Raw genomic sequence first — 12,340 nt, forward strand, 5'->3', positions numbered from 1 at the left:
TAAAAAAGGGAAAAAAGAAAGTCAGAATAAATAATCCTGTATAAAAATCCCTCTGAAATGTTACTGTGAGTTCCATGCCAAAGTTGTGAGATGCTAAATTACAAAATTCTCTAACATTGTAGGTTATATAAAAACCTAATCAGTGAGAAGGTATTCAACATGGTAACTGGCTGATTCTCCAGGTATTTCTGGTAGAAGGGAAAAAATAGGATCCTGATGCAATGTTGCATTAAACTGCAGTAAAAAAGAACATACATTATTGATTCTACTTCTTGTGTGTTACAAGAGTAGAAATGGAGAACCACAGGGAGTCTATAATATTTCTCCTTAACAGTGCTGAAAGAACAGCTTTGATAGTTGAAGTAGGATCAGGGAGAAAATGTAGGGTAACTGTGCCTCTTTGATTCATTCCTTTTGGTACATAGAAAAAGATGGGAAAATATCACTGGAAGCAGAGTACAGCCCAGTGGGCTGGTAGATGAGCTTAAGACAATAATTGAATATTACTGACCAGATCTTTACTCTGATCTGCCTTCCCCAAGCCTAAGAGATGCATTTGAGATGCATTTGAAGTATCAAGCTTCAAAAATTATTTTTAGAATCTTGATTGAATAGATCCCAAGAGATTAAAGCTAGAATATGATCCCTTAGTTGCCCCAGTTAAAAGTTGTGCTAAAGCTTTTGCCAGATAAAATGTAGTGACTACAGTACCAGATTCCCTAATTTCACAAGTTAAGAAAGGCTCATTTAGTGAGAAACATATAAATAGGGAATTGGAGCAGTGATAGGAAGGGATGGAGAGAAATACTGTATTAGGAACATTATTTGGCAAGAAATTCCTCAGGAATTATATATCTAGAAGGCAAGTTATTTTGTAACTGCTACCAATCTATTTTAGAGCTCCCTAGATAATAAGTTTGCTATCTAGCCTTGAAATCTTATATGTGTCTGCTCCAAAGTAAATCCCATCAGTGTAGGTTTACTCATTATTAAAAGGTTTTATGATTTCAGCCTAAATTAGCTAAGCAGTGTATCCCTCTGACAGGTTTTCTTTTATTATAGAAATAGCATTATTCATAAAATTCTGCATATATTTTTTTACAAGCAAGACAGTGAAGATTTTATATTGTTCAGAAAAGCAGCTGCTAAGCTTTTGGTGTTTTTTTCTGCTGATTCTGAAGGTGTTTCTCTTCTCTACTTATTATATTTCCCTTAATATATAGAGTCATTTTTTGCTTGAATAATCCGTTTGCAAATTAAAAACATCAGCAATTCATGTTAGTGTGTTTAATAAATATTTAACATACTGCAGTCATTTGATATGTGGATCCACTTTATGTAAGACAACATAAATGTTTTCTTAAAAAATATGCTGATGAGTGATAATAACATTAGGGTTAATTCAAAGAAGCTGGAGCTGAGAAAGCAGGTCTAAGCTCTAAGGCGACAAAAATGTATTTCTTGTAGGAATACTCATTTCATACCAATTCCCTTTGTGTCTCACCAGAAACACAGTGCTGTGGTTTCCTCCAACTGGATTCCTCAAACTTTGATTTAAAAATGTTTACATTCATGAATTGAAGCAGGTTCCTGGTATCTGAAATAAGGAAGTGGCACATTTTTTTCTCTGTTGTGTGCTGGTGTGGCAAAGAAAGCTTTCTTGTCATAGAGGTGAGGGCTGACTACTTAGAGTAGGACAGGTTAGTCATTTTTTTTAGTCATTTTATTAAGATTTATAGGCCGCCCTTTTCCCTGAGGGGACTCAGGGCGGCTTACAATCAAAGGGAAGGTTAGCACAGGTTATGTAGTTTCCATGGAGCCAACAAAAGGGAGCAAGATATGAGATGGGGAATAGCACTTTCCTTAATGGTTAGACTGATTCGTATTGCACCATGAAGTGCATTCCAGGTCAAAACTATGCTCATGATACTATGGTTACAGGTAGGCCGTGCTTAACAACCATTAGATTCCTTCCCCAGAAGGAATTCACAACCTGATACCTACGTTCTGACAGCCACACGTAGTCCCTGTTGTCACAGAATCACATTTAGGCGTTGAGCAACTGGCTTGCATTTTCAGTTGTTTTCAGCATCCTGTGATCACATGATATTCATTCATTCATTCATTTTTCTGATTTCTGGCATTTACAGTATTTCCATTTTCTGGTTTAAAAAATCCCCACCCTTTGTATAAAAATGATTTGTTTAATAACTGCCACATTTATTTACTGTATTTTGGGGGGGGCACCTTCCCCCCTAAAAGAGCACGGAAATGTTGGTGCGTCTTATACACAGAATACAGCCATTTTTGGCCTCCTGAAGCCCTGCTACCGCATCCCGTTTTTGTGAAAAATGGGCTGTTTTTCACCAAAACGGGTGTTTTTGCCTTCCCCCATCCCCCAGAAGCACTCTGCAGGCTTCAGCAATACTGGGGGAATGGAAAAATGCCCCCGTTTTGGTGAAAATGGTATTTTTGCCTTACCCCAGTCCTGCTTAAGCCTGCAGAGTGCTTCTGGGAGCCAGGGAAGACAAACACTTTTTTTTTCTTACTTACATCTTCGAAATCTTGGTGCGTCTTATAGTCTGAAAAATACAGTAACCATCATTGCTTTGGCTTCACTACTACTGCAAGAAAGTCATAAAATCGGATGTAGTCACATGGTAGGCTACTTAACAATGATTTTAACTCCCAGGATACCTCAGCCAACTTAGTTTAACTTCAATTCTAGAAGTTGAAGCCCTGAAATCTTAAGGTTGTCAAGGTTAAGAAACACTGAAGCTTATTCGTATTTTTTAAAAATAAGGTACAGATCACAGACACAAACATATCCAAAGGGGGAACTCTGGTTAGATTTCCAAGGGAATACCATATTTCAAAAAAGGAAAAACCCACCTGTAGGGAACACTTCTGGGTTAGCAATAAAGAATATATACACACCAGATAAACTTTTCTTTCCTATTCATCCACTTCTTTTACTACATGTTTATATTCCAGGATCAATAAATGCAATTGATTTACAGAGCTCAAATCCCCCACAAATTGCATTAGATTGTCTTAAAGAACATTGAGACAAACTTTCCTCAGCTGAGCACAGAGTCCAAATTAAGGAGAAATTTAATTTGTCTTACTTTTGAAAATGTTCGTACAAATCAGATACCAACGTATAATTATACTGGAATGAAGTGCAAATTACATAGAGCATACTACAGGTACTCCTTGATTTAAGACTACACCTCAAACCAGAATTTCCATTACTAAGCAAGAAGGTTGTTACGTGAATTGCACCAGAGTTTACAACCTTTCTTGGCATGGTTGTTAAAAGAATTTCATGGTCATTAAGCAAATACAGCTTTTCCCACTGACTTTGCTTGTCAAAAGCCAACAAGGAAGATTGCAAATGGCAATCATGTGAACCCAGTACTGTACAACTGTCATAAATACATGATGGTTGCCAAGTTGACCCAATTGTTGATCACATGACTGTGAAAATGCTGTGACAGTCATAAATGCAAGGACCAGTTTTAAGTTAATTTAAGTTAATTTTCATTGTAACTTTGAACCAGTCACTTAATGAATGGTTGTAAGTCAACCCGTATCTGTGTTTAATATATAAACTATAAAAAATCCATAATTTTAGGTATATATTGTGCATCTGTAATACAGTTCTTACTGGATTTGGAAAATGGTGAAAAAAAGTGAACACATCTACTTAAAAAAATAGACATTGCAGCTGGGCTACAAATATTTCTATAAATACACGATAACAAAGTTCAAAGCTACCCAACATCTGGAAAGCTTTGAAAGATTCTGGAAATGCTGTTTATAACTTTGCTGAGAACAAATCAGGAATAGTTCAATGTTTTTCATAGCTTCTAAGATTGATTCCTAGAACAGAGAATACCAATGTTTGAAGGGTTTATACTGATACATTTAATTTCAGACCCTATAATGTAACACTCGAGCAATGGATCTTTTTAGGTATTTCAAATTCAGTGGGGACCAAAGGATCTTGTGATTGCTTTAGACCACATAGAATTAACTTTGAGTATGTGTTTATTTATTAGTCATAGCGACAATTTGGCTTTTGAAGTGTTAAGTTTAAGCCCCAGAAAGTTTATCAAAACCAGTGGTGCAATTCAGCCGGTTCTATCTGGTTTGGGCAAATCGGTGGCAGGCTCTGTCCACCCACCTGGACATCATCATGTCCCGTTTTTGATCCTCTTCTCATGTGCAGAATGTCCTGTGATGCGTGGAGATGGAGCGTACAAACGCACACATTTGCAAACCAGTAGTGAAAGTAAGTGAATAACAACCCTGATCAGAACTGCAGGTTATAATCCTCCCCCAATTCTTCTATAGTATAGACTGATTATTAACAATGGAACTAGTAGTTATTAAGCTAACTGGAAGGGAGCACTTTATAGTTGCCATCTTGGGAACAGAATTGTATCAGGCTATCACTGCCTTGAAGTCTGCATTTTTAGTGTAAGGTTTTTCAGGCTACTCTGAATTAGCATTTTTCTATATTTTCTATATAATTCATGTATCCCAGGAATCCTTGAATGTGTTTATAGTCAGTAGAAGTTTGTTATTAATGCATCCTATTAAAAATGCTACAAGGGTGTCCCCTACAGGACAAGAACATATCATACCATGAACGCACATAAAAAATTGTGAGGCTCCCTTAAAGTATTTTGGAATATACTAATAACTGTTCCTTGTAGAAAGTTGAGAAGTTCAACTTCGTAGGCTTACATAAAACCAGATATTCAGTGGAAACTTAGCTCAACAATGTAATAATGAAAATGAAAAACAAATACACATTTAAAATACAGCCAACACTTTTATTTAAAAATCTGAAATGGCAACTGACTAAAAAGACACTTGTATAATAATTTGTTTTTTAAAAAAGCTAGGAACATAATAACAATTCTACAGTTATTTAAAAGAAAGCTTTGGATCTGATTTGAATTGCTCTGTTTTAGCTGACACCATCAGCCATGGTACTTTGGTTGAGACACACAACTTTATGGTCTGAAGTGCCCTTTTTGAACTGAGTGGAGTAAATGAATCAGTTGCTACTCCTCTAGTACCTTTTCTATTGATGCTTCTAGTTGTCAGGGCTTCAAAGTTTGGGGGCATTTTAACTCACTCTCACTCTAACACAGGGCTGTCAAACGCATGTCATCATGGTGGTGTCATGTGACATATCGGGACTTTTTCCCCCTTTGCTAAACTGGGTGGATACATGGCCAGCACATGATGCACCTGATCCACGGGCTGGGAGTTTGACAGCCCTGCTCTAACACATTGATATTTGCTTACACTAACATGTGATACAGACATCATAAAACACTGTTTACTGGCCCTGAAAGCACATATACAAGAGCAGTCTTAGGTTTCATTAATTAACTACCTGCCTCTCTTCAACTGGTTGGATCCAAGGTACTTTTTAAAAACAGTTCTGCAACCCCTTAAGTCTGCATGTTGTCTATAAAATGTCATTCTCATATACTAATACACAGCCTTAGAAAACCTTAGATAACCTTAGATGGCTACCTTAGATGGCAACCCTAAAAGATATTTTTACTTGCATATGACCTTAAACACCTGTAGCATTTACATTTGTGGTCATTCAGGGTATGAAAGAACCACACAGGGCTACAAACAACAGTTGAACAGTTGAAGCTGCTAGAGATTTATTTCTGCTGCTAATCTCGACTTTCCACCCACTTTTTCAGACTACTTCCTCATGTAATCCAACAAGAGGTATTTGAGTTTTAGATGCCTAAGAATAAATATATGATAAGCCAGTCAAATCCTTAGATGGATTCTTAGAATTGAAATTGTATACACATATGAGCAAAGGGCTTCTGATGGATGGAGCAGCCCATATATTTAGTTCGGAAGAGAAAGAGCTCTGGCTAAGATGCTGTAAAATAATCCAGGGTAGAGCAGTAGGATTGTCACTGACTTAATGAATGCTAACCAATCAGTATAGAAACATCTATCGATATAAATATTATCTAAAGCAATGGTGTCCAACTTTAGCAACTTTAAGACCTGTGGTTGTCTGGGGAATTCTAAGCATTGAAATCCACAATGTTGCCAAAGTTGGACACTCCTGATCTAAAGTCTTGATATTTTCTTTGTGATAAATGATGCTTTTGTTTCCAAGGCAATGCAATGCTGTTGGCCCATCATAATGGGAAACATGATGTATGGAATTCCTGCAACAAGCAAATAATTAATGTGGCACATCTATTGCACAGTATCATGATTGTCTGGAATGGTGCTCAGATATCAAAATCCCATTAAATCGTTTCAGTACTTTCCTGACAGTAGCTTCCTAGCAATGATGTTTTCTGTTCATATATCATGAAAAATTATTCCTATTCAAGAATAAAATATAGAATCTGGTATATTTGGTGAAGAATCCATTCTAGCTTTAAATGAGAATTTCTGTTGTATTTTCCTGAGCTTAATAGATAAACTCCTACATCCAGCTCCAATATTGTACAATGAAGCAGCAGCAGACTCAGGAGGTATATACGTAGTGGAGGGAGAAGAGATAATGCTGTATTAATATACTCACTACATGCTTCCTAAGCTAATTTCCTGCTCTGAGTGCTACTCAACAATATGTCAGCATTTGGTTTTTCTGTATCGAATTATACAGGGTGGAAAGGCCATACTGGTGTAATAAAATTATTTAATAAAATAAATGGCATGTTCAAATCCATGGATCATATAAGGTCATTATGCTGAGCAATAGATCACCTAATCTGAAATTAGGGCATCTGAATAAACTTGGTTTGCCAGCTGAACTTTTGAACTTGAGCACCTAACACTTTCTCCTGTGGATGTTGTGTTGGCCAGAACAGCTGCATTTAATTGGAATTCTGCAGAAGTATTATTCAAATTTGCTTCATTGGTGAAGAACACTTCTCTCCTAAAGAAATGGCTGATGTGAAGCTCAACTTTACCTCTTCTGTCTCCTATCATGCCTTGGTATGCTACAGAAATATTAAACAGTTCCAACTAAAAGTCATTTTAACGACAAATCCTAGACTGTACAGTGATAAAACACCATACTAAAAGTAGACAAAAGCTTCCTTATATACAGCAACAGTTTCAGGATACCAGTAAGGTTAGAAGTACTGTTTCCATTTGGGTTATCTGTCCTAGCTACACAGTGCAAGTCTGCTAAAAGGAGTAACAGCCTTAGTCTAAGGAAGTTCATACTGGCATCTGGCCAAGGTTCATTGTTTCTTCCAGACAGTATGATACAGTTCCCCACTTGCCATGCTTTCTTCATCTGGACATTTTTGCTACTGGCAGTAGGCTTCTGTAGTCCACAAAGAACCAATCTGAATCTTCAGTCTTTTCTTGAGGCTAGGATTTCCTAACTAGCACCTTTCTTTTCCCATTCCTGCAAAGAAAAAAGGGAGTGCTTAATAGCTAGTGAATTTGCCATTAGTTTATGTAGTGTTTTTGTTTATTTTATTTCTGCACATAATCTACATATCTGATATTTCCTCGTGATCTCCCATCCAGATGCTACTACCAATTCCAATGACCTACCAAACCTGGAATGCCAAGTGGTGGCACAGTGGTTAGAGTGTAGTACTACAGGCTACTTCAGCTGACTGCTAGCTGCAGTTCGGCAGTTCAAATTTCACCGGCTCAAGGTTGACTCAGCCTTCCATCCTTCAGAGGTGGGTAAAATGAGGTCCCAGATTGTGGGGGGGGCAATAGGCTGACTCTGTAAAACCGCTTAGAGAGGGCTGTAAAGCACTGTAAAGCGGTATATAAGTCTAAGTGCTATTGCTATTGCTATTATTTTGCTACATAATTCCAGATGCCTTACCTTTGCTTTCTGCAAAACTGTTCCTTTCCCTGTGACCATGACAGATAAAGGACGGTTTTTTAATGCCACTGCTGAATTGACAGGTGAATTTTCTGAGTTATTCGTAGGATTAGCAACTTTCATCTATATTTAGGGGGGGGAAAGAAAATAGTGATCACACAAACTTTACTATTTTAAATTAAATTTTGTCAGTTGCATATCAGAGTTCATGGAATCTTCAGGTTGAGGATATGTGGAGTGTGGAAGTATAAATTAATGTTGCATTCGGTCTTGGCAATTTATGGAAACAACCGATTCTGGTGTTGGGCTTTCATGTAGCAAGAATGAAGCTAGAATTCTTTCTAATTTTGGCCGAAGTACTAATGAGCCATATGGGTACTGTATGTCTTACAATATCAGTGAAGCAAGAGACCTTCTTGTGAATTGAAGGCCTACACTATTAACTATTGTGTTTTTTAAAGTATGAGAAAAGATTCAATCACAGAACTCTTGCCTTACACATACAGGTGAAACTCGAAAAATTAGAATATTGTGCAAAAGTTCATTTATTTCAGTAATGCAACTTAAAAGGTGAAACTAATATATGAGATAAGACACAATACATGCAAAGCAAGATAGTTCAAGCTGTGATTTGTCATAATTGTGATGATTATGGGGTACAGCTCATTAAAAGCCCAAATCCACCATCTCAGAAAATTAGAATATTACATGCAATCAATAAAACAAGGATTGTACATAGAACAATATTGGACCTCTGAAAAGTATAAGCATGCATATGTACTCAGAACTTGGTTTGGGCCCCTCTCATCTTTCTCTTGGCAATGCCCCATAGATTGAGAGCAACTTTTGCCAAAAGCACTAAAACGTGGTTCAGTGACCATGGGATTACTGGGCTTGATTGGCCTCTCCATTCTTCCTCCATACTCAGGGTCCTTGGTTTCCAAATGAGATGCAAAAATTGCTCTCATCAGAAAAGAGGACTTTGGACCACTGAGCAACAGGACTTTGGACCACTGTGTTTCATTAAGACCTGGGTCAATGCACCTCTCTACCAGGAGATTTTGGAGCACTTCATGCTTCCTTCTGCAGGCGAGCTTTATGGGGATGCTGACATCATTTTCCAGCTGCCCACACTGCCAAAAGCACCAAAACCTGATTCAATGACCGTGGGATTACTGTGCTTGATTGGCAAGCAAACTTGCCTGACCTGAACCTCATAGAGAATCTATGGGGCATTGCCAAGAGAAAGATGAGAGACATGAGACCGAACAATGCAGAAGAGCTGAAGGCTGCTACTGAAGCATCCTGGTCTTCCATAACACCTCAGCAATGCCACAGGCTGATAGCTTCCATGCCACGCCGCATTGAGGTAGTAATTGCTGTAAAAGGGACCCAAATCAAGGACTGAGTACATATGCATGCTTATACTTTTCAGAGGTCCAATATTGTTTTATGTACAATCCTTGTTTTATTGACTGCATGTAATATTCTAATTTTCTGAGATGGTGGATTTGGGGTTTTCATGAACTGTGCGCCATAATAATCACAATTATGATAAATCATGGCTTGAACTATCTTGCTTTGCATGTAATGAGTCTTATCTCATATATTAGTTTCACCTTTTAAGTTGCATTACTGAAATAAATAAACTTTTACAAGATATTCTAATTTTTTTGAGTTTCACCTGTATATGAACAAGTTGCTAACAGGGCATCTTACTGCTTCTCAAAGTAACAGGCTACATACTTTGAGACTTGTGTTTTCCATCTGTGTGGTATCCACTGTGGTGCCAAGTGTAACTGGACCAGACTCCGCTTTCCTGAGATTCTCTTTTGTTTCAACAAGTCTTAGTTCCAAGTCAACACGCTGATCTTCTTTTTTCTTACATTCTTCTTCTATCTCTTTTAGCTTCTGTTCCATTGTAGACAACTTAGTCTTATCTGCCAAGGGAAGAATAGGGATATAGAAAAAGTAATCAATTCCCTGTCTGTCTGTCTATCCTTATGATCTATCTTATCTATCTATGCCTCCATGGTTTTCTTTTCTGTATCTTATCCTTTCCTTCCCTTCAATTTTTTTTTGTTATAGGACAAAAATTAAAATAATTAACATTACAGGCAGTAGGACACTCTAGGCAAAGCCTTTTTACATGATAAGAATATATGGCAAGGATGGTCTTTAAGGCATCCAAATCCTAAAGCATTTACATTTTTTAAGCAACTTGAACAGATTCTAGAAAATCAAACTAGGAGTGCAGATTAGCAAAATAGACGTAAAGTATTCTAAATGCTTTCTTCCAGTTATCATATTGACTTCACTTTTCATGGGCACTCTTAGTTTAGACCATTACACACTTCCAAGAGGGAAAGGTTAGGGACAAAACCGTGGACAAAAGAAGAGCTACATATCAAATGAATCAAAATAGCATATCTGTTATTCTCTAGAAGATTATATGAAACTTTTCTTCTGAAGAAGCGACATCAAAAAGGGCACAAGCCTGCTGGTAACTCAGCCATCATCCAGCAGCCTCATCAAAAACAATCACATCACTTAATGTTAAAATGATTTCCTGTTTTACGCCAAGCACCAGGGAATGAAAATAAGACAAGCAATGGAAGTTTACCTGAGCAGTTCATCATCATCTCTTTCAGTTCCCTTTTCTCTTTTCGAAGGTTTGTCAGATGAGAGCGGATTTCTTCTTTGTCTTTCTCCAAACGGTCTCTCTCCTCTGAATATCGCTTCGCTTCCGCCTCAGTTCTGTTCTTGCCTAGTTTTGTTTCTACAGGGGCTGTGAATTTAGTTACACTCTCTTAGTGCAGGAATCTTTCCCAGTGACAGAAACACTAATGCAATGGTTGAATACAATTGAAAAAAAGCATATCTACATTTATCTTCTGAGCTACTTGAAGTGCTCAGATAAAAAACAAACACCTGACTTGACTACAAAAGCCGACTGTAACCATGAGGTAGAAGAATTCTGTCCTAGTCTGTTGTCATGTGGGAAGGAGAAAGCCAGTAAATTAAGAAGGTAATAATAAAATATGTCCCAAATTAGGCTGCTGTTCACTAAATCCTCGCTAGCAATTAGCCAAAAGATCTACAGCAGGTTTATGACTTAACAAAGTGTGGCCATAAATAGAGATGATCCAACTGCATAATAAAAACGTGAACTAAATAGATACTATTGATGTCGCCGTACTTACCTGGATTCATCACTTTGGGCTTTTCTGTTTTTTCCTTTGGTGCAGCCATAATCACAGTGGGGTCACTCTGAGGAAATATAATTTGCTGCTGTTGTGTCTGGATTTTTACTGTACCTGTCCATGGAGGTGGTACCTCATCTATGTCTGGAGGCCTCTGTTCGAGAAATAAGATGAGAAGAGCCCATTTGGTCTAGTGGTTAAGGCATCAGAAACCAGGAGACTGAGTTCTAGTCCTGCTCTAAGCATTAAAGCCAGCTGAATGTGAGGCAGTCACTCTCTTTCAACCCAACCCGCCTCATCTTCCCTTACTATATATACTATACTTCCTTATATTATAGGGAAACTGGGAGGGGAAAGTAGTACAGGTATGATTGTACAGAAAATTTGTTAAAATGAGAAGAACAGAGCTAATTCTAGGAATAAAACTGTCTTTCTTTAAACAAGGAACAAAATCTTTGGCGATTCTATAGATGCAGCACATTGCTGGGTCTGTAAAAATGCATTGAAAGCCTTGGATTTGTGAAAAAGAAAAGCTTTGAATCTAGCAAGGTTATGGGTTAATCATGACAACCAGAATTGTTACACAGGATGTAAATAGTATAATGGGTAGCCCTTGGTTAATGTTTAAAGTTAACGTTGAGTGGCATTGAGAGTTATTTACATCCACTCTTTAAAGTTATGGCAGTTGTAATACCCACACAGTTGTAATACCTGCACAGTCACATGATCAATATTCAGACAGTTGGCAGCCCACCTGCATTTACACCTGCAGGGACACTTCAATTCCCCCGCCTGCCTATTTCCCTTCAATCTCTGCATTTTTGGTCACCCTGAATAGCAGCACTCCTGGGAAGCAATGGTGGATCCAGTGGCACTGGGACTAAAGTAGAAGCCTGAGACCTTCAGCAGTCGCAACTGGATGTCACTGCCCCCAAGCTTCAGCTCTGGTGCTGCTTGTGCTGCTGATGGTGCCCAACACAGAGCCCCAGCCCAATTGACCATAGCTGTCTTCTTCCTTCTGCTATTGAGGAGCACCTAGCTCGTTCCTATGAAAGGCAGCTGCTGGTTGCACAAGGCCTTCTCCCCAAGACTGCACACCCATTTGCCAAATCATGTACAACCCTCTCACGATGCTTTAGCATGGTGGAATTCGCCTTCTGAAGCATCATGAGAAGAGCGCATATGATTTGGAGAAGGGCAGGTACCATCTTCTTGTGAGTTTGTCTCACAAGTGTTCAAGAGGAGGCAGTGTCTTACCCTGCCCAGG

The 12,340-nt window shown here is 38.2% G+C and overlaps 1 protein-coding gene across 1 annotated transcript in view; it reads right to left on the reverse strand.

The window, feature by feature from the left end:
• Window positions 1-4,830: 4,830 nt before the first annotated feature.
• Window positions 4,831-12,340, reverse strand: part of AFAP1L2 (actin filament associated protein 1 like 2) — a 92,443-nt gene continuing 84,933 nt past the window's right edge. The window contains exons 15-19 of the mRNA XM_087725857.1: window positions 11,074-11,227; window positions 10,494-10,658; window positions 9,617-9,810; window positions 7,871-7,993; window positions 4,831-7,432 (exon numbers count right to left, since the gene is read on the reverse strand). Of these exons, the coding sequence (XP_087581983.1) occupies window positions 7,406-7,432; window positions 7,871-7,993; window positions 9,617-9,810; window positions 10,494-10,658; window positions 11,074-11,227 (663 nt within the window). The 3' untranslated portion in view covers window positions 4,831-7,405. The remainder of the gene's footprint in view (window positions 7,433-7,870; window positions 7,994-9,616; window positions 9,811-10,493; window positions 10,659-11,073; window positions 11,228-12,340) is intronic.

This window comes from Thamnophis sirtalis, unplaced genomic scaffold (genome assembly GCF_051295495.1).
Source record: "Thamnophis sirtalis isolate CommonGarterSnake01/CBP01778 unplaced genomic scaffold, rThaSir2_p1.2 scaffold_11, whole genome shotgun sequence".
Classification (NCBI taxonomy): Eukaryota; Metazoa; Chordata; class Lepidosauria; order Squamata; family Natricidae; genus Thamnophis; species Thamnophis sirtalis.